At 43.0% G+C, this 23109-nt stretch overlaps 1 protein-coding gene across 6 annotated transcripts in view; it reads left to right on the forward strand.

Moving 5' to 3' along the window:
• exoc7 (exocyst complex component 7) overlaps positions 1–23109 on the forward strand; it is a 31751-nt gene that overhangs the window by 1741 nt on the left and 6901 nt on the right. The window contains exons 2-14 of one of the 6 annotated variants that reach the window (XM_041217073.1): positions 4195–4260; positions 5513–5697; positions 7193–7298; positions 10918–11140; positions 12235–12402; positions 12649–12660; positions 14188–14280; positions 15400–15468; positions 18139–18284; positions 19481–19633; positions 20352–20450; positions 21061–21123; positions 21629–21695. In XM_041217073.1, the coding sequence (XP_041073007.1) occupies positions 4195–4260; positions 5513–5697; positions 7193–7298; positions 10918–11140; positions 12235–12402; positions 12649–12660; positions 14188–14280; positions 15400–15468; positions 18139–18284; positions 19481–19633; positions 20352–20450; positions 21061–21123; positions 21629–21695 (1450 nt within the window). The remainder of the gene's footprint in view (positions 1–4194; positions 4261–5512; positions 5698–7192; positions 7299–10917; positions 11141–12234; positions 12403–12648; positions 12661–14187; positions 14281–15399; positions 15469–18138; positions 18285–19480; positions 19634–20351; positions 20451–21060; positions 21124–21628; positions 21696–23109) is intronic. The other 5 variants (XM_041217076.1, XM_041217074.1, XM_041217077.1 and 2 more) reach the window with 5 other exon arrangements.

The raw sequence follows: 23109 nt of genomic DNA on the forward strand, positions 1-23109 counted from the left end.
GGGCACTGAGGCGGAGGGGAGGGGGGGCTTCTCTGGGGCACTGAGGCGGAGGGGAGGGGGGGCTTCTCTGGGGCAGAGGGGAGGGGGGTCCTCTGGGGCACTGAGGTGGAGGGGAGGGGGGTCCTCTGGGGCACTGAGGTGGAGGGGAGGGGGCTTCTCTGGGCCACTGAAGAGGAGGGGAGGGGGCTTCTCTGGGCCACTGAAGAGGAGGGGAGGGGGCTTCTCTGGGCCACTGAAGTGGAGGGGAGGGGGCTTCTCTGGGCCACTGAAGTGGAGGGGAGGGGGCTTCTCTGGGCCACTGAAGTGGAGGGGAGGGGGCTTCTCTGGGCCACTGAAGTGGAGGGGCGGGGGCTTCTCTGGGCCACTGAAGTGGAGGGGCGGGGGCTTCTCTGGGCCACTGAGGCGGAGGGGAGGGGGGCTTCTCTGGGGCACTGAGGTGGAGGGGAAGGGGCTTCTCTGGGGCACTGCGGCGGAGGGGAGGGGGCTTCTCTGGGGCACTGGGGCGGAGGGGAGGGGGCTTCTCTGGGGCACTGAGGCGGAGGGGAGGGGGCTTCTCTGGGGCACTGAGGCGGAGGGGAGGGGGCTTCTCTGGGGCACAGGCGGAGGGGAGGGGGCTTCTCTGGGGCACAGGCGGAGGGGAGGGGGCTTCTCTGGGGCACAGGCGGAGGAGAGGGGGCTTCTCTGGGGCACAGGCGGAGGGGAGGGGGCTTCTCTGGGGCACGGAGGGGAGGGGGCTTCTCTGGGGCACTGAGGTGGAGGGGAGGGGGCTTCTCTGGGGCACTGGGGCAGAGGGGAGGGGGGGCTTCTCTGGGGCACTGAGGCGGAGGGGAGGGGGCTTCTCTGGGGCAGAGGGGAGGGGGGTCCTCTGGGGCACTGAGGCAGAGGGGAGGGGCTTCTCTGGGGCACTGAGGCGGAGGGGAGGGGGGGCTTCTCTGGGGCTCTGATGGTGGGTGGGGGAGCAACAGTTGAATCTTTTTCTTCACTTGGGTCTTTATTTCATTTTGGCTACCTCCCTTTCTTGGATAGTGTTACCACTGTTTTGCTTCAGTTCTAAGTCTATATTGTGAAATATGTGGGACTTGAATCCACAATTGTTTGATTCAGAGTTGAGAGTGCTACCCACTGAGCCATAGCTGACAATTCAGATTATTTTTGATGGATTGTGGGGCAGTGGTAAGATAGTGAATGAAGAACAGTTTTCATTGCGTCAGTGATAATGACAATTTATATAAGCTGAAAATAGAACATATTAAACATCACCATCTTGAAGACGTTGCTGTTCTTAAACAATTCATTTTGAAATCACCAATGTACATTTCTTGAAATTTCCTCAACTGAATCTCCATGATTCCCAGAAAACTCGCGAAAGCTTAAAAAAAGACAAGTGGAGTGTCTAATGATGAATATAAATGCAACATCCGGCCAGAATTAAAGACAAAGTAAGGCTGTGGTTCAAATTGGAGGCTGAGCCAAGTCAGCTGATCTCAACCAGACATTGATCAGACCTCTTGCAACCCCTCTACAGCCCTAATCAACCTGCTTGTCCAACAGCATCCAGTCATGAAAACAATTTCCTCCTTTTAAATGTTGGGAAAGCTGGAGCCATTGTCTTCAACCCCCATCATGAACTTAGCTCTCCAGCCACTGATTCCATCATCTCCTCGCCCGCTGCCTGACACTGAACCAGACTATTTGCAGCCTGTGTCCTATTTGATTGAGTTGAACTTGTGACATGACATCCTCTTCATCACAAAGACTCCACACTTCTACCTCTGTAACATCACCCATCTTAGTCCATCTGCTGCTAAAACTCTTGTCCATGCTTTTGACACCTCCAGACTCGACAATTTCAATGTGTTCTGACCGGACTCCAATCCTCCACCCTCCATAAACATCAAGTCATCTAAAGCTCTGCTGTCTGTACCCTATCAGGGGTTAAGTCCTGCTCACCCATCACTCCATGCACACCAACCTAAATTGACTCCAGGTCAATAAAATTCTCTTCCAGATGTTTATACCATTCAAGGCATAATTTCTCCATATCCCTGCAAGTTCTACAGCCAACTCCCTGCCCCTGCCAATACTCTCCATATCTCTGAATCTGGCCTCTTGTCATCCCCATTCCTTTGCCCCACTGATGGTCATGCTTTCAGCTGCTTACCTATCACCCTTCTGCCATTCTCTTCCCCCCCCCCCCGCAATCAACATGCTCCCTTCTCTCCATCCCTAGTCCCCTCCTTTAAGACCCTCCTTAAAAATCCATTTTTTGCAACTCTCCTAATTCCTCTCTGACTCTATCCACTTTTTTCTTTGCTTCTCTTATTAAATGCCCTAGGGTGTTTCTTTGTCTTATAGTTGCTAAATGAAGCAAACTATTTGTTTGCTCATCTGTTTCAGGCAAAGTTGCTAAATTTATACTGCCATTGTGTCCTGAGTATTTGGGAGTGAGCTGCTGTGGTATACAGCCTGAAACATATGGATATAGCAGTAACTCTTTTGGGCTCAGACCAATGTCCAGATGCTATACTTTTCTCCATACACAAGAATTATTCTACACTTAAATTCTATTGGGCCATTTAGGACCGAGATGAGGAGGAATTTCTTCATTCAGGGGGTGGCGAATCTTTGGAATTCTCTGCCCCAGAGCCTGTGGAGGTTCAGTCGTTGAGTATGTTCAAGACTGCGATCAATGAATTTCTATATATTAAAAGCATCAAGGGAGAGAGGGATAGTGCAGGAAAATGGTGTTGAAGTAGAAGATTAGACATGATCTCATTGAATGGCAGAGTGGGCTTGAAGAACTGAATGGCCTATTCTTCCTATTTCTTATGTTCTTATTTACTCTGACCAGATCTTGGTTAATTAATTGAAACATCATTCTTTTAAATAAATTAGTTATTGTTACTGGCTGAAAATCATTGCTCAGTGATCCCCCAAACCTTACAGGCAAGGTTCAATTTCTGGACTCTTGTGCATCCCTGACTTCAATTACTCCATCCTAGGCCCTGCCTTCACCTGCCTAGGTTCCAAGCTTTGGAATTTGCTCTGTAAGCCCCTCTACCTTGTTTTCTTCCTTTCCTTAAAACGTAACCTCTTTGACCAAGCTCTCCTTAAGTGCTTCTGTGTCATACTTTGTTTGGTAATGCTTTCGTAATATATATTTGAATGTTTCATTACGTTGAAGGCACTATACAAATGGGTTGTTGGTGAATTCCAGTCTGTGTCGAGTTAGCTCATCTCACCAGTTGGGAAACTACTGTTGACCCCTCTGCACTGGTTTGTGCTCAGCTTTGATACTTTCCATAGTCAAGTATCATTGAGATTTATATGAAAAGAATGACCAGGGCATGAGTACAGGTGGCTGTAGAGAGCTATCTGAGGTCTTTGATTGGCTGGTTAGGGAATGAGCAAAAGGAAGGAACAATTCTCTGCTCCTCTCTTGAATGTACTGATGATTACTGAGGACAGCAACTCTCCAAGTGAACTGAACACCAAGCGCCAACAGGTTAGTTTAGTGCAGTCACTGAATAGTGATCAGGAGTGGGTGCATTTATCTGTGAGCAGAGCCAAACTTTTTTTAAAATGTTAATGCCTATTTTGTTCCTGTTCCCACAAACTGCAACACATCGTTCTCTGGACAAGTGGGAACTAGGTAACTTGTTCCCTGACCTTTATCATTGATCTCTACAATCGAATGCTTTCAATGGGCAAGGTTTCTTGCCTTTCCATTTAAAGCCTCCTTAAAAAGCTTCGTATGTGCTTGATAACTTCTAGTTTGCCATGTTCTGGGAATTCCTTATATGCAGGAGGGATAACTTTTTAAAAGTTGCTGGTCTGTTTGGTAAGGTGAAGAATTTGTGTAGGTAATCATAAACCCTTGCTTGTTAATACCAATTCCTTGTGCCACCTTCAGTTCAATCTTCTCTTTTGGTACCTTCTGACCTGCAGCTCCTGTTTGTTCCCTGAGTTTACAGAGCTCTCTGCCACCTCACTCATTCATTGTATGAGGATTTCAGTAGGCTGTTGAGGGGTGGGGGTAGTGTTGTGAAGGGAGACTGATGTCCCCACACTTTCCTACAATGCTCCCAACTGCTACATTAATGAAGTTCCACTGCCATTGTGTTGATGATTAAGCAGCAAGTGCTGAAGTGTCTAATTGATTATACATTTACAATTTTTGGGTCTTATAAACAGGAGCAGGAAACCTTGTCATTCATAAGAGAGAGCTTGGAAAAAAGTGACCAACTGACAAAAAATATGGTAAGCTCATTTCACTTCAGGTTTAAATCAGCATTTTCTATATTTGAAGCATTGCTGCCTGCTATGCTGAGTGGGTGGTCAGTGAGCTTTGACAGGTTAATGGGCTGTTAGGGAAGGAGGGAGGGTGTGAAAAACACAGCAGAGACTGATTTAGCTGTGAGTCATGCACACGTGCTAAATGGCAGTGTCTCACATTGTCATTTCACATAGGAGGATCTCACATTTGACCTGGGATTATGCTGTGGGTATTACAGTTTATCCCCTGTCCCAGGATATTGAGAGAAACTGGGGTTCCCACACTGAATGGCTTCTTTAAAATTTGTTCTCAGAATGTGAGCATGACATTTATTCCCCATCACTAGTTGCTCTGGATGTAACTAACTGGCTGCTTTGCTAGGTCACTTCAGAGAGCAGTTAAAGAGTCAGCCATGATGGTGTGAGAACTGAAGTCACATATAAGCCCAGATGGGGTACGGATGCCAAGTTTCCTTCAAAGGGCTTTCGTGAACCAGTTTGGTTTTGGCGAAAATTGGATAACTTCAGGGCAGCTTTTACTGAGACCAGCTTGTACTTCCAGGTTTTTTTAAAAACTCAAATCAAATTTTTGAACGACTGTGGGATCTGAACTCCCATTCTCTGGATTATTAACTCAATGCTCAGGATTACAAGTGCAGCAACCTAACCATATACTTCTCTGCAGAGCTCTGTCCTGGGAAGAAAGACTTATGTAACCTCGGGACACCTCTAACATTTTACAGCCAATGAAGTACTGTAACTGTTGCAGTGTAGGAAACATGTCAGACAATTTATGCACAGCAAGCTCCCATAGATAGTGATGAGATACTGATCGGGCAACCTGTTTTAGTGATGTTGATTCAGAGAAAATGATTGACCAGGAAACCAAGGAGCATACCCTTACTCTTCCTCAATACTGTGGGATCTTTTGCATCCACCAAAGTGGGGCTACGGTTTAGTGCCTCATCAAAAAGATGGCACTTCCGGCAGTGCAGCATTCCCTCAGTGTCAGCTAGAATTTGTGCTCAACCTATTCATATTCCAGAATGAATTGTAAGAATGAATGTTGCCATCTGCCTTGTGCTTCAGCAACCTGCCAGTACTCATTGGTTCCGTAAGAATAATGGCCACCTGCATGAAGCAGTTGGGGGACTGTTGACAGTCTCCTGAGAAGGGGCTGGGAGGGAGATTGCATTGGAAAGCATCAAAATCTGTTTGCTCCATCTCTTATTTCCAGGTTTCCATCCTTTCATCGTTTGAAAGCCGACTGATGCAGTTGGAGAATTCTATCATTCCAGTCCACAAGCAGACAGAAAACCTGCAGCGCCTGCAGGATAATGTGGATAAAACACTGTCTTGTTTGGATCACGTCATCAGCTATTATCACGTGGCCAAGGACACAGAGAAGATCATTAAAGAAGGGTGAGCAGAATTAGAGTGTTGAAGTTAATTTCATTTGCTGACTGTTCATGCTGGTCATCAGCAATCCCTTTTAATTATATAGTGCCTCAAGTATAGTAAAACTGCCCAAGGTGCTTCACAGGAATTTGATCGGACCAAAATTGGACAGAGCCAAATAGAGAACCATTCTAATAGCTTTTGACCACCTGGATTTAAGGGGACCTTAAAGAAGGAGAGCTTTGTGGGGGTGAGTGGGGATGGGGGTTTCCAGCGCTGAGGCTCTAGACAGCTAAAGACACGGCTGCCAGAGCTGTGGAGACTGTTCCTTCGCCGCTCACCCATTGTACAATTGCTTCTGCTTTTGTCTTTTGCCTTGAATCTCCAGTACCCGGCTCTTAGCTGAGTGCCAGTGGGAGCACCCCCACAGGGACCATAATTATTCTTGTCTCCTTCTATTTTTTCTCCCCATTTACTCGTCTCACCATTGAAGTACAGTGTTTGTCTTATGGGTTACACAAGGCACACACCCTGTAAGGGCTTGAGAGACAATTCTTGGATGCTCCTAAGAATCTGCCCTGCTCCATTGGATGTTAACTCCAAATTAGCTTAAGCTATATAATTAGCTATTAGACTGCAGCATTATTCATCGTATACATGGACTTTCTGAACCATGTATTTATTGCCCATTTCCAGCCTCTAGACCTGTGTGTAAAACCTGGTATCGAGAGATTTGTTTAAAGCATTAATTTGTTAGATTATATTCCCCTCTAAAAGCTGTCAATGTAATAGATGGTTTTCCTTTCTCAGAATTTCCATATGTGCCATAGTCTGTCCTCTCAGCAGCTCTGATCAACCTCTTCTGGTTCTGCTAATTAACATGTGTTTCTAGTTCAAATGTTTTACTGGTCTGATGTGACATCAAAATTGCATCTTCTGTTAAAATTCCCCATGGTCGCACGTTGGGTGATTGCTCAAAATGTATCCAATTAATTTTCTGTCTACAATTAAGACAATCTGACTGTAGTTTGGCCTTGAAAACATTGTTAAATAGGCTACTACTTGGCACAGCTGTATCTAACTACTGCAGCTATGATTTGACCTTTTCAGCTTGGCTTGTCATTTTACTTGCCATATTATCTGACAGTTCAATCTAACTTCAAAAAATCTATATCTGAGAGTTGTTTCACTGTATAATCCATATACAGAATGAACCAGCAGTGGGGATGGGGAAACAACAGTTATATTAAGATAAAAATTACTGACTTTATCATGGTCATTTTCTCTTCTCTGCAGTAAAACAGTGCAAATTTCCATACAGCTCAAAATGCTATTGAGGGACCTTTCACTACACTGATTGTCCTCCTCAGTGATTTGACCTTCACATTGTCCAGTCAAGAGGGGTAGTACGGGCATTCTTTTGAGGGGAGCAAGGCAGGAAATTGCATTCTTCTTTTCAAGTTGCAGGTTTTATTGACACCATTTCATTGTCTCTCTCTCCTGCCATCTATCTAATCAGTCCTGCTGGAAGACTGGAGGAGTACCTGAGCTGTATGGCGAGAATTCAGAAAGCAGTGGAATACTTCCAGGACAACAATCCAGACAGCCCTGAACTAAATCGGGTGGTAGGTTGAAGAGTGAATTGGGTGTGAAATGCGGTGATAGACTTTTACTTCTACTTGGGGAAAGTAGGGTCAGTCATTCAGCAACCCCCCCCCCACCCCCCCCCCCCCCCCCCCCGCCCGCCACTGTTCCAAGCCTGGATTGATTAGGGGATACATAATTAGTTATTTTTAAAAATCTAAAATACTAACTTAGAGCAAATACTGTCAAAAGATTGGTTCGGATAGTTGATTAGAACATTGTATTTTCACTTCTGGAACCTGAGTTTGGAACTAAGTCAGACTGGTGATGGGCTGGGAGCCTCTTCCTCTGCTGGCTGCAAGGATCCTTGTGTGAAAATGGCTTGCTTCGTAACTGGAACCTGCAGCCTGTGTGTGTTTAGTGTATAAATTCCCAGTTTCCAAGGTCACCATCTTGGCTGGTGTGGGAAATGCAAGTGTCAGACCTCCTGTAATGACTTGCTGGGTGAATGCAGTGTGATGACCTTTGTCCTGGAAGCAGTATAGTAAGTACAATTTGTAATTTCTTGACTATGTCTGTGGCACCTGCAATTGTTTTTAAGAACGTTTGAAAATTGCTGAAAAAAAGAGTCATGTCAAAGCTTTTTGTCTTGCACTCATCAGGACTTCGTAAGAATACCAATCTAAGGGGAAAACAACATTTAAACTGTATGAGAGAGCTGATTGGTTGGCAAGTGGACTCTGGTAGAGATGTTGCCATGGAAAATGCACCAGTTGATGGCGACTGAGAATTAATTGCCAACATTGTTTGAAATTTAAACCAGGCAGCTCGACCCTGATTGGGCGATGCCTTGACCAGAGGGATGAGTTAGCGAATGGCTGTCACTTATTTTGTTCAGCTGAAACAGGCACAATGTCTGCAAAGAACAGGGCCCTGTGTGTTAATATATGTAGCTTCCAGTACAGGCAAATGCACCACACTGCGAGTCCGACTGACAATCTTAAATTGGTTGTCAGCGTAATTCGTGGCACACTGAGAATTTTTTTAACAAATGTTGTCCAATCACAGAATCACATCTAATGTTGGACACTGATTTGAGTTTTGCAAGCATGGGCTGATTGGGTACAGTCTGTAGCTTGCCTGTTGTGAACAGCGGCTAGGACATGCTGTTTGATATGGGACATGTACCTAGTGTCACAGTGGCACTGAAATTCATCTAGCACATTACTCATTTGTGTGATGGCACGACGTTGTCATTTCGGCTTGACGGCAGCATCCTGCTAATGGTGAATACCACTTGTGTTGCTGCTGCATTGTAGCAGCGTGAAACAGCTAGCTTCACCCATTGCTCAAATTTTTGGGATGCTTTGCCCTTCCAGGGTAATCTGGGGTAGACTGGGCATTTTTCAGGGCCGAAAGTGATGGTCTTAGGCCTGTTCATGAGTTTGCGTGATGTGCAGCGCGAGATGAACTAATCAGGTCATCATTATCCTGCAGGATGCCTTTGATGTCCCTATTTCAGCATCAAGCTTGCATAGTCAATGGCTCTGGCCTTATTTACAAGATTGCCGACAAGACCAATCTTATAGCATGTAGAACTGTAAGAATCCCAACGCGTATATTGACCAGTGAAGGTAGGCTTGTGGTAGATTGTGGTGGAGAACCCCCACAAGTTGAGAAATCTGCCAGTCTGTGCTTGCAAAACTCAAAATACAGTGTCCAACATTAGATGTGATTCCGCGATTGGACAACAGCTAAATAATCTTCATTGTGCCAAGAGTTACACTGACAACCAATTTAAGATTCAGTGTGGCTTGCAATGTGGTGCATTCGCATGTTCTGGAAGCTACATATATTAATACACAGGGCCCTGTTCTTTGCAGATGGAAAGAGCATGTGTACACGTTGTGCCTGTTTCAGCTAAACAAAATTAAGTGACAGATATTCGTTGACTCATTCCTCAGGGGGCATTGCCTTGACCAATCAGGGTCAAGCTGCCTGGTTTAAATTTCAAACAATGCTGACAGTTAACCAGCAGTCACCATCAACTGGTGCATTCTTCATGGCAACTGCTCAACCAATCAGGGTCCACTTGCCAACCAATCAGCACTCTCATGCAGTATAAATGTTGTTTTCCTCTTATATTGGTATTGTTGTGAAGTGTCCTGATGAGTGCAAGACAAAAAGCTTTGACATCCTTTTTTTTTTTTCAGAAATACCCAAGTCCTGTATTACCAAATGACTAAATGTTTGAAAAGGACTTTTAAAAGTTTGCATCAATTGTAAAGGGATTAATTGTAATTTTCTTGAATAATAAGAAATACTGGACCACGTGAGCTGGCAACCCTTGACTTGGAAGTAATACCAACAGGAAGGAGTTAAGATACAGAAGCAGTGTGTGGCCAACCACAAAGGAGAGCTGAAGGAGAAATGAATCATTGCACAGATGCAGTCATAAAGAGACAGGAGATAGAAAGAAGAGAATTTGAGAGATGAAGTCAGCAAAGCTCTCCATAAAATGGTCGATTTTCTGTTTGGTAGTAACAAGAAAAGTAGAAACCCAGCAGCTCTTGCGGAAGTGATGTACGAGCAAGCTAGAAGGGACTGAATTCTAAAAAGTAGTGCGAATAGCTCAGGCATGTAAAAGAGTTGAGCGATTGTATCAGAGGACCAGACTTTGAACTGGATACTGATGCTTGTTTGAAAAGGAACTCTTGAGCGCTACGCCATCAAGACTGATGGTGAATGCAACTCAAGGGCTGAATCGATTGAGTTGGAAGGATTGAGAGATTACACCTGATGCCACATGTCTACGGGGAGTGATGTGGGGCCTTGTGACCGCTGTATTGTTGTTGTATTGACCTATTTAAAGTGAAATTACCCTTTTTTATTTGACGTATTATTTGCCTGTTCATGTTTAATTTACATTGGTTCTGATTAGTGTTAAAGTAAATGTTGCAAGAAGTGAAATCTTATTGGTAATTTCTTCATTTGGGGGTCATTCAGCAGATTTAGTTATTTTGCTTTGTGGTTTCCCCCATGAAGATCATAACAGGGTTATGGCATGAAGCTGGATGATTCAAAAGTTGCAAGGCTCAGTTTCTGCTTTTTGCTAGGGCTGCTCCACTTGGCAAGAGAGATTATTATCCTAATTGTTGTTCACTGTACCACCCCCACGTTGGAAAATAAGTGACAAGTTTGAATGGGCGATTAAACTTGGCTATCTTACCTCCTGCAGTCAAATAGGAAGGTGACGGCCACTATCTATATAGACATGTGAGGATTAGTTGTTCACGGTGAGGTAGCTGAGGGTTGCCAGTATGTGTGGGAGCATATCCCAACAATGGTAGGTGTCTTTAGGAGACAAGGGGAAGTTGGCCACAGTGGTGGTCTGTACACCAGGAGCATTACTGTGCATCAGACTGGAAATAACACGACTCCGACACTAAGTGTCAAAAGTAGAAGGTTCCGTTCCTTAGCACCTCTGTACTTCAACTAGACAGAGCATGTAACTGCCATGGAGATGAGAAGATGCTATCATTTATAAAGAAGCTGAGATCCCCTCTTTGAAAGAAATTTGTGTTGGCGGGGGGGGGGGGTGGGGGGAAGGAAGAGTGGATGACACTCCCACTCTTTGAAGGACATTATCATGTTTTACAGAAATTCCTTTTTGAAAAAGGCAAGGAATCTTTGGAGTCCGAGTTCCGAAATCTCCTTACTCGCAATAGCAAAGCTGTGCCGTCTGTCGTCATCCTGGACCTGGTTGCAGGAGACGATGAGATTGAGACAGCAGATGAAGTGACACTGGAACATCTTCCTGAAAATATCCTGCAGGATTTGATCTGCATTTCGATGTGGCTGGTTGAATATGGAAGGAATCTAGGTAAAACTGATGTAACGGTTTGTTTTTAAAATGGTGAATACCTTCTTGGGAAAAAGCAAAAAACTGTGGATGCTGGAAATCCAAAACAAAAATAAAAATACCTGGAAAAACTCAGCAGGTGCTGCCATACCTTCTTGGGCTTTGGTTCCTGTTCCCCAGTTTGAGAGGTTATTGTCAGCCACATTAATGTGAATGATACCAGCGATGCATATTGGGAGTGGTGGGGTTGAGTGGGGACTAGGTCAATTATCTATTGCGTGATGTCCTTAAAAAGAATTTTAATTTCGATAATGCAATTTGGAACCTTCAGGTTGTCTCAAAACGCTTTACAACCAATGAAGCACTTTTTCAAGTGTGGTCACTGTTTCAATGTAATGAAAAATATTATGGTAGAAATGTTTTTTTCTGGGTTATAGCTTCGTGGGCGCAGGTATCCTTTGGTATTCACCTTCTCTGAAAGTTACTCTTCTGCATGTGTCCAATTGGGCTGCTCTATTAGCCAGTTATATGGTTGTGAAAGGCATCTTTTTCATAAAGGCTTTCTCTCACTTCTCTTGCTTTTCTTTTTACTTTATCTCACTTTTTCTTTTTTTTCTTAATCTCCTGTTTGTCTTTCTCTCATCTCTACCTTTTCTCCCCTCTTCAATCATTCAGAAATAATCACTGGTTGTAAAGTGTTCAGGGAACTAACGTTCATTATCAAGTGCAAGTGCAATCAGTTAAGGAACCTCCCGAGCTGATGCCACTGGAATTATGCACACAGATCAGTCAGCATCTCTTAAGTATCTAGTGAATTCTTTCATCAGAGTTGGTCAGCATTCACCCAACATTTTAATCTAACTTGCTCAAACTCTAATGTGCATTCGTGGTTTCACTGATTATAATGGGCAATGAGAGAAAGCGTGGCCTTCAGGTGCTGTTTACATTTGATTTTCAAATAAATAAATCTGTCAAAATATCAAATGATGTAGTAACTTTATAATTACTCTAGCCAGATGTTGAGTGTTAAGAAAAGGAAGTGGGGGGGATAGTTAATCACTCCTGGAGTTTGAATCACTGCTTCAGTCCCGGCTTGTACTGCTTCTCCCTTGCAGATTTCATGAATGTGTACTATCAGATCCGCTCTAATCAGTTAGACCGATCAATCAAAGGCCTGAAAGAGCATTTCCGCAAGAACAGCTCGTCCTCTGGTGTACTGTACTCTCCTGCTATTCAGAACAAAAGGAAAGACACCCCCAGCAAAAAAGCCATCAAGAGACCAGGTCAGTAATTTCGCTGTCATTTTAAAATGTTCCTATTTCTCCCAACGTGTTTCTATACTTCAAGCAAGTTTGTTATGGAAGGCCTTTTTAAAAATTCTTTCCTAAAATCAGAATCTGTTACTGCTGAAAAGTTACGATTTTTGCTTCCCTCTCGTAATTGATTTTGTTTCTTTTTCTCTTGTTCTTTTATAATTCTCCACTAACTATTTTTCTTTTAAATTTTCATTTTATGTTGATGAATGACAGTCTACATCCCAGGTAAACCACGCTTGTATGTGTGCCCTTTTAAGCCTCGCCACTCTCTGCCTGACCAAGTATTGTGGCCACTGCGTGTGGCACATGTTAAGCTCTATTGCAGGAAGAAATTTTGCCAGTTTGTCTTATTGAAAGCTTATGGCTTATGCAAAATGTTGCTGTGCAATCTTTAAAGCTGACTAACTTAGTGGACTTGGCACCATTAAGAATCTTAAAAAAAAAAGTCAGAAAACTTTGGAGAAATGAAATTTGCTCAGGGTATGTTTTTATTGTTTGGAGAGGAGCTTTCCACAGATTAGTAATTGGATGTTGATGGCCTGTTTATGCCTTTGCCGTATTTAAAAAGTTGATTGTCACTTGCAGGATTGTGACACATGACGGTTATATTTGTTAATGCTGATGTACAATGTGGACGCCTCTGTTGCTAGCACTAATGAATGGAAGAAGGTGCCCTCATCTCTGTTTGTTAAAGGGCAATAATGGATGTTCTGGGCTGAAGATACAATTACTCCCTCTCTTGTGTACTGTGTACATTGTGGGAGTGGGGGTAGATTTTAATCCGACAAGAAAACAGGCCAGTGGGCAGTTAATATGTCGTTGGTTAGTTAGTAGCCCAGACCCTGCTATTTCTATAATTACCACTTAAGTTGTCTGCTCAAAGCCAGTGGAGACTTAATCAAAAATGCGAATCGGTGTCCATGATAATACCAAAGCAAAGTACTGCAGATGCTGGAAATCTGAAATAAAAACACACAATGCCAGAAATACTCAGCAGATCAGGCAGCATCTGGAGAGAAACAGAGTTAATGTTTCAGGCCTGGGACCCTTCCTCAGTTCTGATGAAAGGTCACAGACCTGAAACTTAACTCTTCTGTCTCTCCACAGAGGCTGCATGATCTGCTGAGTATGTTCTGCATTTTTTTCTCCCACAATAATACCTCCTATCTCGGTTATCGATACCTAGTTAACCTAGTATGTGAGTGTTGAACTGTATGCGGGGTTGGTGGGTAGAGGAGTGAGTATGTTATAGATATTGCAAATTCCAGTTTCTAAGTTGCACTCCCATGTATAAGGGAGCCGAAGCTTGTTCTCCAGCTCTTTACATTTCTCCAGAGTTTTCTTTCTTCAAAATATTTGATTAGATGGTACCAGAAATCTCGGGTGGATAGAATTCACGGGTTTGAATTGCAGTCAGCATGTAATAATTAGAAATACTTTTTTGTTAATATCTAAGGCTATGTTGGTTTATGAATGGTAAAGATAAGAAATTATTTTTAAATGTAATGTAACATAACCTATTTAATATTGTTAAACCATTGTCTAACTTTGTATGATTTGTTCTGTTTCTAAGTTTTTATTTTGTGGTGTCCATTCTGATTTAAGAAGCTTTTTGTTTTTGCTTTAATTTCTGTCTTGGTGTGAGAATTTACTAGCAAGTACTCCTAATGTAGTGTGGTGTTGGTGGCAGGGATCTGGTGTTTCACACTGATTTGCCTAGGTCTTGTCTTTTCTGCATCACCGTGGTAACAGGCACAATTCGTAAGGCTCAGAAACTTCTGAAACAATATTCTCAGCATGGGCTGGATGGCAAAAAGGGTGTTTCTAATCTCACTCCCACTGAAGGTAATCATTTCCTTGTCCCTGGGTGCACTTCTTTTGGCTTTTTTCTGCAAAGTCTCGCTTTTTCATTAACCACATCTGCTGTTTTCATTAAAAAGTATTCTAACTCTATTGCAACTTTTGCACACCTTACCTAATCTATGCCTCTGGAAAACTTTAGATGGGAGTTTGAATCTTACAAGAATCTGCAGAGGAGAATTTCTGCTATATTCAGGCTTAGTTCGCACCGAAGTCATTGTTAGTCAGCATGTGAGGAAGAGGAATGTTGGTTGGTGAGCCCTGTCTAGGATAGGAATAGAAATATAGAAGTGAATGGAGAACGTTCCATTGCACTAGTGATAGAGGGTATTTTAGAGCTAATTGGGCCAATTGTGCATCACTAGCTGCAGAGAGTATTCTAGAATCGCTTCTTTTTTTGTTGGTTCTATAATATCTACTTTACTGTAGCACAAAGCTAAAATATTTTGTCAACAATTTCCAATTATATATTCCCAGATTCACATTTAGAGTAGCCTGCTTATATAGATACTGTAATTAGAACACTTCCCAGCGGAAGCGTTGCAGCACCACTACTGGTAGGAGGATGCAATTACAGTGTAACCATTTTACATTGTCAATTTCCAATATAAATATGTTAAAATAAGGACGGAACATATTTAAAATGGGCAATAAATTGTCTAGCATATCCTAGCCAATTATTCCACAGTGGAATAACCCATTTCACCTGAAGACTACCCCTGGTCTTCACTATAGATTCAACAGCACCAAGATAATCTAGTAGAGAAAGCTTAAGTTGCGTTTTTGGTGTAACCAGTCATGATGAGCAAAGTCGATGGATTCGAAAGAGATTTCAAACATTGCGGCCATCCTTCCTGATATTTTTGTGAATTTGTGAGCTCTCCAACCAAGTCCTGTATACATTTAAAAATAATTAAAAAAAAACTCTATAGGACTGATATTAAGAGATTTATTTAAAGCATTTTTTTGTTAGTTTGCACTCCCTTCTAAAGTCTGTCAATGCAATAGAGGGTGTTCCTGTCTGAGTTTCCATAAGTGCCCATAGTCCGTCCTTTCAGCAGCTCTGGATCAACCCTTTGTTTCTGCTAATTAACATCTGACCAGGTCATGATCACGAGTTGCGAGTTAAACATCTCTCAGATACGCTGACTGAGAAGCATGGCCCTGCTGTGGGTAAGTTGCATATTTCTTTAAGAACAAAAAAAGCAAAACTCCAACTTTTTTTGTTGAACTTTAACAACATTTTTAATTTCTGGCATGGAAATCACTGTTCAATTTTAATTGCGCAATAATTTGCCAGTCATACATTTCCCTTTTTTAAGTCTTGTTTTCTCCCTCTTTTCACCTCCACACCTCTCCATGGGTGCTCACCTCCACCCTCTCCTCCTGCTCTCATTGAGTGGTGAGTGAAGAGGTTGCAGGCTCGGCCCAAAAAGTGCCTTAGCAGATTAAAGAGTGTGTTTGACTTTGGTCCAGGTGGGTGATGATGCCATTCTGTCTTCCTGCCAGCCCTTCATTTCCAAAATAACCTTGAATGAATCCACTCCCATCTGACGGATTCATGCAAGTGACCAGTTCAAGCTTCCTTCCACACTGGTGGTGTGAACCGTTTCAACCTCACTGTGCAGCGAAAGTATTAAGTATAGTAATCCCCTAACTCTGTTTTCTTTAGCTTGCCTTGGGAGTTGAGAGATGTGATTTCAGTAATATGTGTGGGGATGGATTGCAACTTGACATTTCCCGGTGTTGAAATTTCATGAGTAACTTCATTGGATTTCTTAAATTCAACAGGTTCTCACTTTTTATTAAGTTAAACCTTAAGGGTTGAGAAGAAGTGGAATGTTCACACTGGCTGTTCATATTGAATTGATTGCTCCACAGTTACACCCCAAGATGACAGTATTTTCTATAATACTGTTTAGGAACCATTGCATAAATCTGCAAAGCTCGGTGACTGTTTGTATGATGATTGATGGATTGGAGGAGACTGGCTGCTGTTACCGGAGCTGATGGTGTTCAGTGGGCGCAGGCAGTGTCATTACTTGTATGACTGAGTAATTCACATTGATGTTACAATGTGATTTAGCCTGCAAAGGCTACAGTTCTGTCATTCTTCCTTCTGTTCTGCCTACTCGATCTCAATCTCCTTCACTAGGCCCAAGATTTTACATGCCGCTGTTTGAGGTTTGAGTGAGTTTTTACTTTCCGATTAATTGTAGGTAATTGGACAATAGGCAGAGGCTACTGCAGATGCAGTTTTAAATTAAAGATCTGGCTCTTAAACTTTATTTAGCTGCCTGTCTTGGTACTTCAGTTTCCAAAACAAATCTCTCTAGTTTCACCTCTTATTGCCCCATGTTAGCAATGCAGCAGTAAGGATAGGCAATTAATAATTGAATCATGAACACACAGTTTGTGACCAATCTGCACCTCAATTCCATTTACCTGCCTTTGTTTCATATTCCTTGATGCCCTTAGAATATAAAATAAGAATCTATCTACCTCCATAAAGGAGAAAGGTAGCAGAACTTAGTGTCCTGTTACAGTATTACATTGGTTATAATGGGGTGTTTATAATCTGGATTGATTAAAGCCTAATAGTTAACCTACAGCAAATCTGAACATTCAAACTTTTCAGGCCTTGCTGCTGCATAGCCACTAAGACCATTCATTTCACTACAATTGTTTTTATAATTTCAAAATAACCCATTTCCCACTCTTTATAAAACAAACGCCCTTGTCTGTCACTATATTTTTCCCTTTAGTGACAAGGGTGATCTGAATTGGGTGACAGAAGCTCTGAGTTCAGCTTATCAGTTCACTGTGTGATGAGGGAGAGTATGCAAAAGTGCTCAGGAGTTCCCACCATTTGGATTTATTTGGTAAAATATTAGTGATGCATAAGCCCTCCCAGTGACTCAGTAATTGTAAAGACTTTACTGAGCAGTAAACTCACTGTATTTCAGCTTCTGAACCAGTTGGTGGGGAAGGCTGATGTGATTTTCTTATGCTGTAATCACACTGGGAATGTGACTGGGATGGGAGCAGTGCAGTGTGCAGCAGCATTAAGGAAAACGATGGAGAGTAACAATCTCTGCTCAACCACCACAATTACTTACTGGGCTTTGACAAATGTGTGCAAACAGCTGATAGATATCAGAACTTGAGTGTGTGTGTCTGTGCCTGAAATGTTTGATATGTGAAGGACATATAGGGAGGATGATGATGGCTGAAGGAGGCAGAGGTTGGGAGTAGGGAACAGAAATGAATTTTTTTGTTGCAGCTGATTTTTGGTTTTTTTTTATTTTAAAATTTGAGTTGTAATTCTTTATACATGCGTGACATGTTATTGACTGAAACTTTTATGGTATGTCTGGTTTCGACATTGTAGTATATCTGGTTTCTTTAAAGTTTGACGTTCACTTGAATTTAATTCCTTTTCGAGCATAAGCAACAATTGGATAAGGTCACAAATCAGGTTTTGTGAAGGTGACGAATCTCTTTGTAGATAAAAGCTCTCCAACTTTTAGCACCTTTTACATGCTTGATCACTGTATTATAGCTCAGCATTTTAGCCAGTGTTCCCAACGTCGGTCTGCCCCTTCCTGGCTCCTGGTTCTTGCGCCCCTTTCCTGAGTCTATGATATGCCAATGTATCTATTCTTGAGGTAAGTTTTCAATGTGTTCCCCTCCCTGAAGGAAAAAGCCCTCCCATCACTGCCCCCAGGCCAAGGGAATTACATGTAATTTGGGAAGAGTGAGGTTGGATGAGCTAAATGTTAAATTTGCATAGGGAATTCAGCATTGTCTTCCCTGGGATCTTACTTTGCCCTGTTTTCTCAGGGAAGGAGGACATGTTGGACAGTGAGATTGACTCTTACATTCACTGCATCAGTGCCTTTGTAAAACTGGCACAGAGTGAGTACCAGTTGCTGACGGAGATCATTCCTGAGCACCACCAGAAGAGAACCTTTGACTCTCTGATACAGGTGAGATTCTCTGAGCTGTTAATGTTGGTAGTTGCTTTTTCTCTATTAAATCAGTTGAGACGTCCAGTTTTGTTTTTGTTAGAATCCAGTAAGCAGGCAGCATTGTTATGATTTGCTGCTGTCCTCTTGGAGTTTGGCAACTCTCCTTAACCTGTTGGTGTTCTGGCCTGAGAGTGCCGTCTGGAATCTTGTAAAATTTGAAGCCTCAAAGCCTGTGTGTTTTGATGCGATTAGTGAGTTTGTGTGAATAAGTCCTAGCTGGTGGCAAGAGCTAGCTGTTGGGTCAGGGGTTGTGTGCTTTGCCCCTGTCTAATTTGACTGATTTCTTAGTGAGCTAGATTTTGTGCAGCATGGCTGCTTGACTGTGTTTACAGAGTGTGGACAGAACCAGGCTGCTCAGTAACAAGTCCTAACCAGAGCCACATTTGCACATCCTTTTCTCTTTATTTTCCTACATCACTCTAACTTTTTACATTTCTAAATGTAGTCACTTCAATGAATTGAAGCAGATTATTTGTGCACAGCACGCTCCCACAAACAGCAATGGGGTAATGGCCAGATAGCCTGTTTTAGAGAGATAAATATTGTCCCAGAGCACTGGGGAGACCTCTCCCCTACTTTAAAAATAGTGACATGAGATCCTTTACCACCACCTGTGATGGGAGACTGGCCCAGGTTAGTCTCTGATCTGAAAGATGGCACCTTCAACAGTGCAGCACTCCCTCAGTAATGCACTACAATGTCAGGAGCTTCTGGAGTGGGCCTTGAACCCATAATTTTCTGACTGGGCCACAACTGATGGAACTTCTGAGAGTTGATTATCTGGTCATTTATCTCATTGATGCCTGTGGGAGGTCCTGTGCTCAAATTGGCTGCTACGTTTGCTACATTACAACAACAACTGCACTTAGGCCATCCCAAAGTGCTTTACCGTCAGAGGTTGCAAAAGGCACTATAGAAATGCCAGTTCTTTCTTTCACTGGGTTAGCCACAATTGGCCACATCTTTTTACCATAGCTGTGTTTCCAGATTGGACCAGAGCTGACAATCACTCGGAAATGTTGCTTCCACCGAATCCAGAAGGATATGCCTGTCCTGTAAACAGATTTTCCAAAGTGATAAGGTCTGGCTGTATGGCAATGAAGGATGAGGATTTCCTTGTTGGAGTTTGTGACCAGTTCCTCTCCCTGTTACAGGAAGCACTGGATGGTCTGATGGTAGAAGGAGAGAGTATTGTCTCCACAGCACGCCGTGCCATCATGCGACATGATTATTCTGCTGTCCTAACTATATTCCCTATCCTTAAGCATCTCAAGCAGATGAAGCAAGAGTTTGATCAGGTTCTGCAGGTAAGTGCAGCAATCCTGTAGAAAGGTGTAAAGTTGGGAGGACAGAGCTTTTAAGCCACAGTGTGGGATTGGTGCCTGTTTGCCAAGATGGAGAATTCTTAAACTTAGACATGCTGCCCAAGCAAGCATGGCAAAAAAGAGTAAACTGGAGGAGCAATAGCTGGGCCTCACCATCTCCTGGATGCATGTAGAATGGGATTTGGAGGCTGAGCAGTTGGGTGCTAGCTAGTTGTCCTGTCCTTGGTATAGTGCATGGCAAGAAGGGGAAGATCAATTAGGAGGTAGATTCGCGCACACGTGGCTTGCTTGCTGCCTCCCACCACCCCACCAGTGTTTGAGCAACCTTTGGTGACCCCCGAGCCATCACTCCCCAGTCTCCACACCTCTGCTACAGAGATTGGAATTGGTTGATGTAAGGAATGGTGGGTTCAGTCCTGACTACCCCCCCACCAAGTCTCTGCCTGTGGTACAGCAGCAGTTGCTTCTCAGCCAATGTGCCACCCTGCAGTTAATAACAATCCATCAGATACCAGCTCATGCCCAGCAACCAGCCTTAAATTAGTGGAATGTTGGGCCGCCCAGATGGTGACGATGGCAACTCAAATTTGCATTTGCTGTTCCCTTTTGAAGTGGGAGTCAGGGGTCAGAAATGGGGTTGAAACCTTTTACAGACAAATGTGCTTCAACAGATGTTTTTGGTAATGCTTGTATCACACAGGGTACAGCTGCTGGCACCAAGAATAAGCTGCCAGTCCTTATTACCTCCATGGAGACGACAGGAGCTAAAGCTCTAGAAGAGTTTGCAGATAGCATTAAGGTAAGTGGTGAATTAGTAAAGTTTCACTTTCTTTAAGTTTAGCAGTTTTTTCAGGATATACTTTCTTGTCAACCGGCAGCTAAAATTTGCTTAAAACTTGTAGTAATAACGTGTCCTCAATGTGTCCATATCATGAGATGGCCTGTCTGCATATTTCTCCATATCTCATGTTGTGATGATGGCATAAGCTCTTTCTGGTCGCGTTGTGGAGAATGTAGGAGACACTGGATGGGTGCTAGGCTTACTACAATCAAATCAACATAGAGGCCTAAAGCTTAAGCCATGTAAGAACTGATAAAGTACATTTGGAGATTGGACTTGTATATAGAGCATTTCTTAGAGCAAGACTGAATCACATGCATGTTAGCACAAAGCCATTTGAGATCGACTTTTTGAAGTCAGATAGTATCTCAACTTCTTGCTGTATTCAAACATCTTTATTTCTTGCATTGGAGCTTCTTAATAAAAACTTCTATACTAGAAACACCTCCTGGCCTCATTGTTTAGAGACCAAACCTTAATCTAATTGCTTGCATCATTCTAAGAAAACCTTGCTGTTCTAAGCAGTGACATGGTTTCCTTTCTTTCATCCTCTTCCCTTTCTCTACAGAATGATCCAGACAAAGAGTACAATATGCCCAAGGATGGAACTGTCCATGAACTGACCAGTAATGTACGTTGGAATGCTATTAAAAGTATCTAATTGTCTTGTTACACTTGCTGTTCTTGGAGTTTAGTGTGCAGTGCGCAATCTAAAATACATATGACTTTGAGAAGTGGATATGATAGAACACTCTGCCCCAGTGTTCAGTTGGTGAAGATGCTGTATTTGAGCAGTACTGTTCAGTTAAGTTCCCAGTTTGTGCTGGGCTAGATGATCTCATGGTGGCGGGTGGGGGGGTGCTACAATTGAGAGCTGGAGTCCCTTTGAGGGTACAGAAATCGCCATCAGTTAATCGACATCTAATACCCCCTGATATGAGGGGATAGCTTGCCCCACCCACTGATAGAGGAAGAATGGGTCGAGGAGCTGGAGGGCAACTTGGGGCCTGTGGGACCAAAGCCCACCAGTGCTCAGGGGAGTGGTGGGGGAAGAGAGCGGAAGTTGTTCTGTGTTAGCTGTGTCCACGTTTTGCCTTTTCAGGTGAGGCAGTAACAGCCATTGATTTCTTCTTCAGGCAATATTATTCCTTCAACAACTGCTGGATTTTCAGGAGACAGCGAGTGCAATGTTAGCATCTCAGGGTGAGTGTGTTTGAAGCTGGTGTGGGGGCGATGGGGGTGTTGCTGTAGTTTTTGTCTGTTGTGGCATATTCCACCCCTCCACTTGAGTACATTTGGATAAATGACTCTGGCTTAAAGGGGTATTGCCCACTTGTGGCTATTGCTTCCCTACCCTCTATTACTGTGACATCCATGGCATTGGAAGAGACCATAGTGCTCTCTGATCTTGTCAACATTCCCGCCCAGCAACTGGGCAGTTCTCAGCTTGGAAAGAAACTTCTGCCAATGAATTTCAATTTTCTAAGAGCTATGTCTCAGGTTTCAGGTGGGCTTGAAATTAAAATCATCACAGATAGTAAAATCCTGGCCCCTCACAGTGGCTTAAAAACCCACCGATGTTGAGTGCAGGTTTTACCTAATTTTCCTTGTTTCTTTCTTGTTGGAAATCTTGTCAGAATATTTAATTATCAGGCATTTATTTTAGAACCCAGTTTAATATTAATTGTTTTTATTGTCTGTCTGCTTATGTATCTGGTCCCTAATCCCCTCGATTCACTCCAGCCTGTTCACTGTTGTATCCACTTGCCAATCTCCGTTGTCTGTCCTGTTTAACTTCTTTACACTCTCTGAACTAATGGACTTCTAACCCTTTTCACTTTTGCACTTCTCTTTGCTCTGCTGTCACCTGTAGTTCTGGGGGACACTTACAATATTCCTTTAGATCCCAGAGGTGAGTTTATCGAATTCCAAGTCTGTCCATGCCTGGCCATCAGTTTATATTTCACTGGAATCAATGTTGTGTTAAACTGTATCCATTACTTCATTTTGTTTAGCAGCTTGTTCTCTCTCTAAACGTATAAAGCTGGGGGAAGGTTTGGAGAGGACAATGGCTCAAGATTCAAGGGAAATCTAATGCATAAATCACTGAAAATTAGTGTTTTTGTTCTTGTGTTGGGCTACTGCTTGTCTTTTTTACACCGTTGCTGGGGATTAATTATTCCGCAATGCTTCCTGAAGATTCATTTGCAAAGTGGAACGTGATTCCTACAATCTGGAAGATCCCAAATTTTGATTCCAGTCTGTGTTGCAGCACTGTAAGGAAAAAAGCCTGGGCCTGGTTGTTATCCAATGACCCTTCTGGGATATGTATGTCTGGTGACATCTAGCGATGGATATTGGTGGTGAAGACTCTCACTCCCTGTCACTCTCCCTTTCCCCTAAGGGAGAATAGCCTGGTGACACTTACTAAGATAACAAAAAGAAACACGACTTGGGTGAGATGTCAGGGAATAACTGGTGTTCAACCCAAAGTCCTAGTGGAGACAGTGAAGTAATCTCATGCTCCTCATACTGTGGGTTACTGTTTAACAATATTTGCCTGAATTCTTTCATCTCTTCCTTTTGAAATCATTCCATCTCGGCTATTTTAAACCTA

Source organism: Carcharodon carcharias, chromosome 22 (genome assembly GCF_017639515.1).
Source record: "Carcharodon carcharias isolate sCarCar2 chromosome 22, sCarCar2.pri, whole genome shotgun sequence".
In the NCBI taxonomy this organism is placed as follows: domain Eukaryota; kingdom Metazoa; phylum Chordata; class Chondrichthyes; order Lamniformes; family Lamnidae; genus Carcharodon; species Carcharodon carcharias.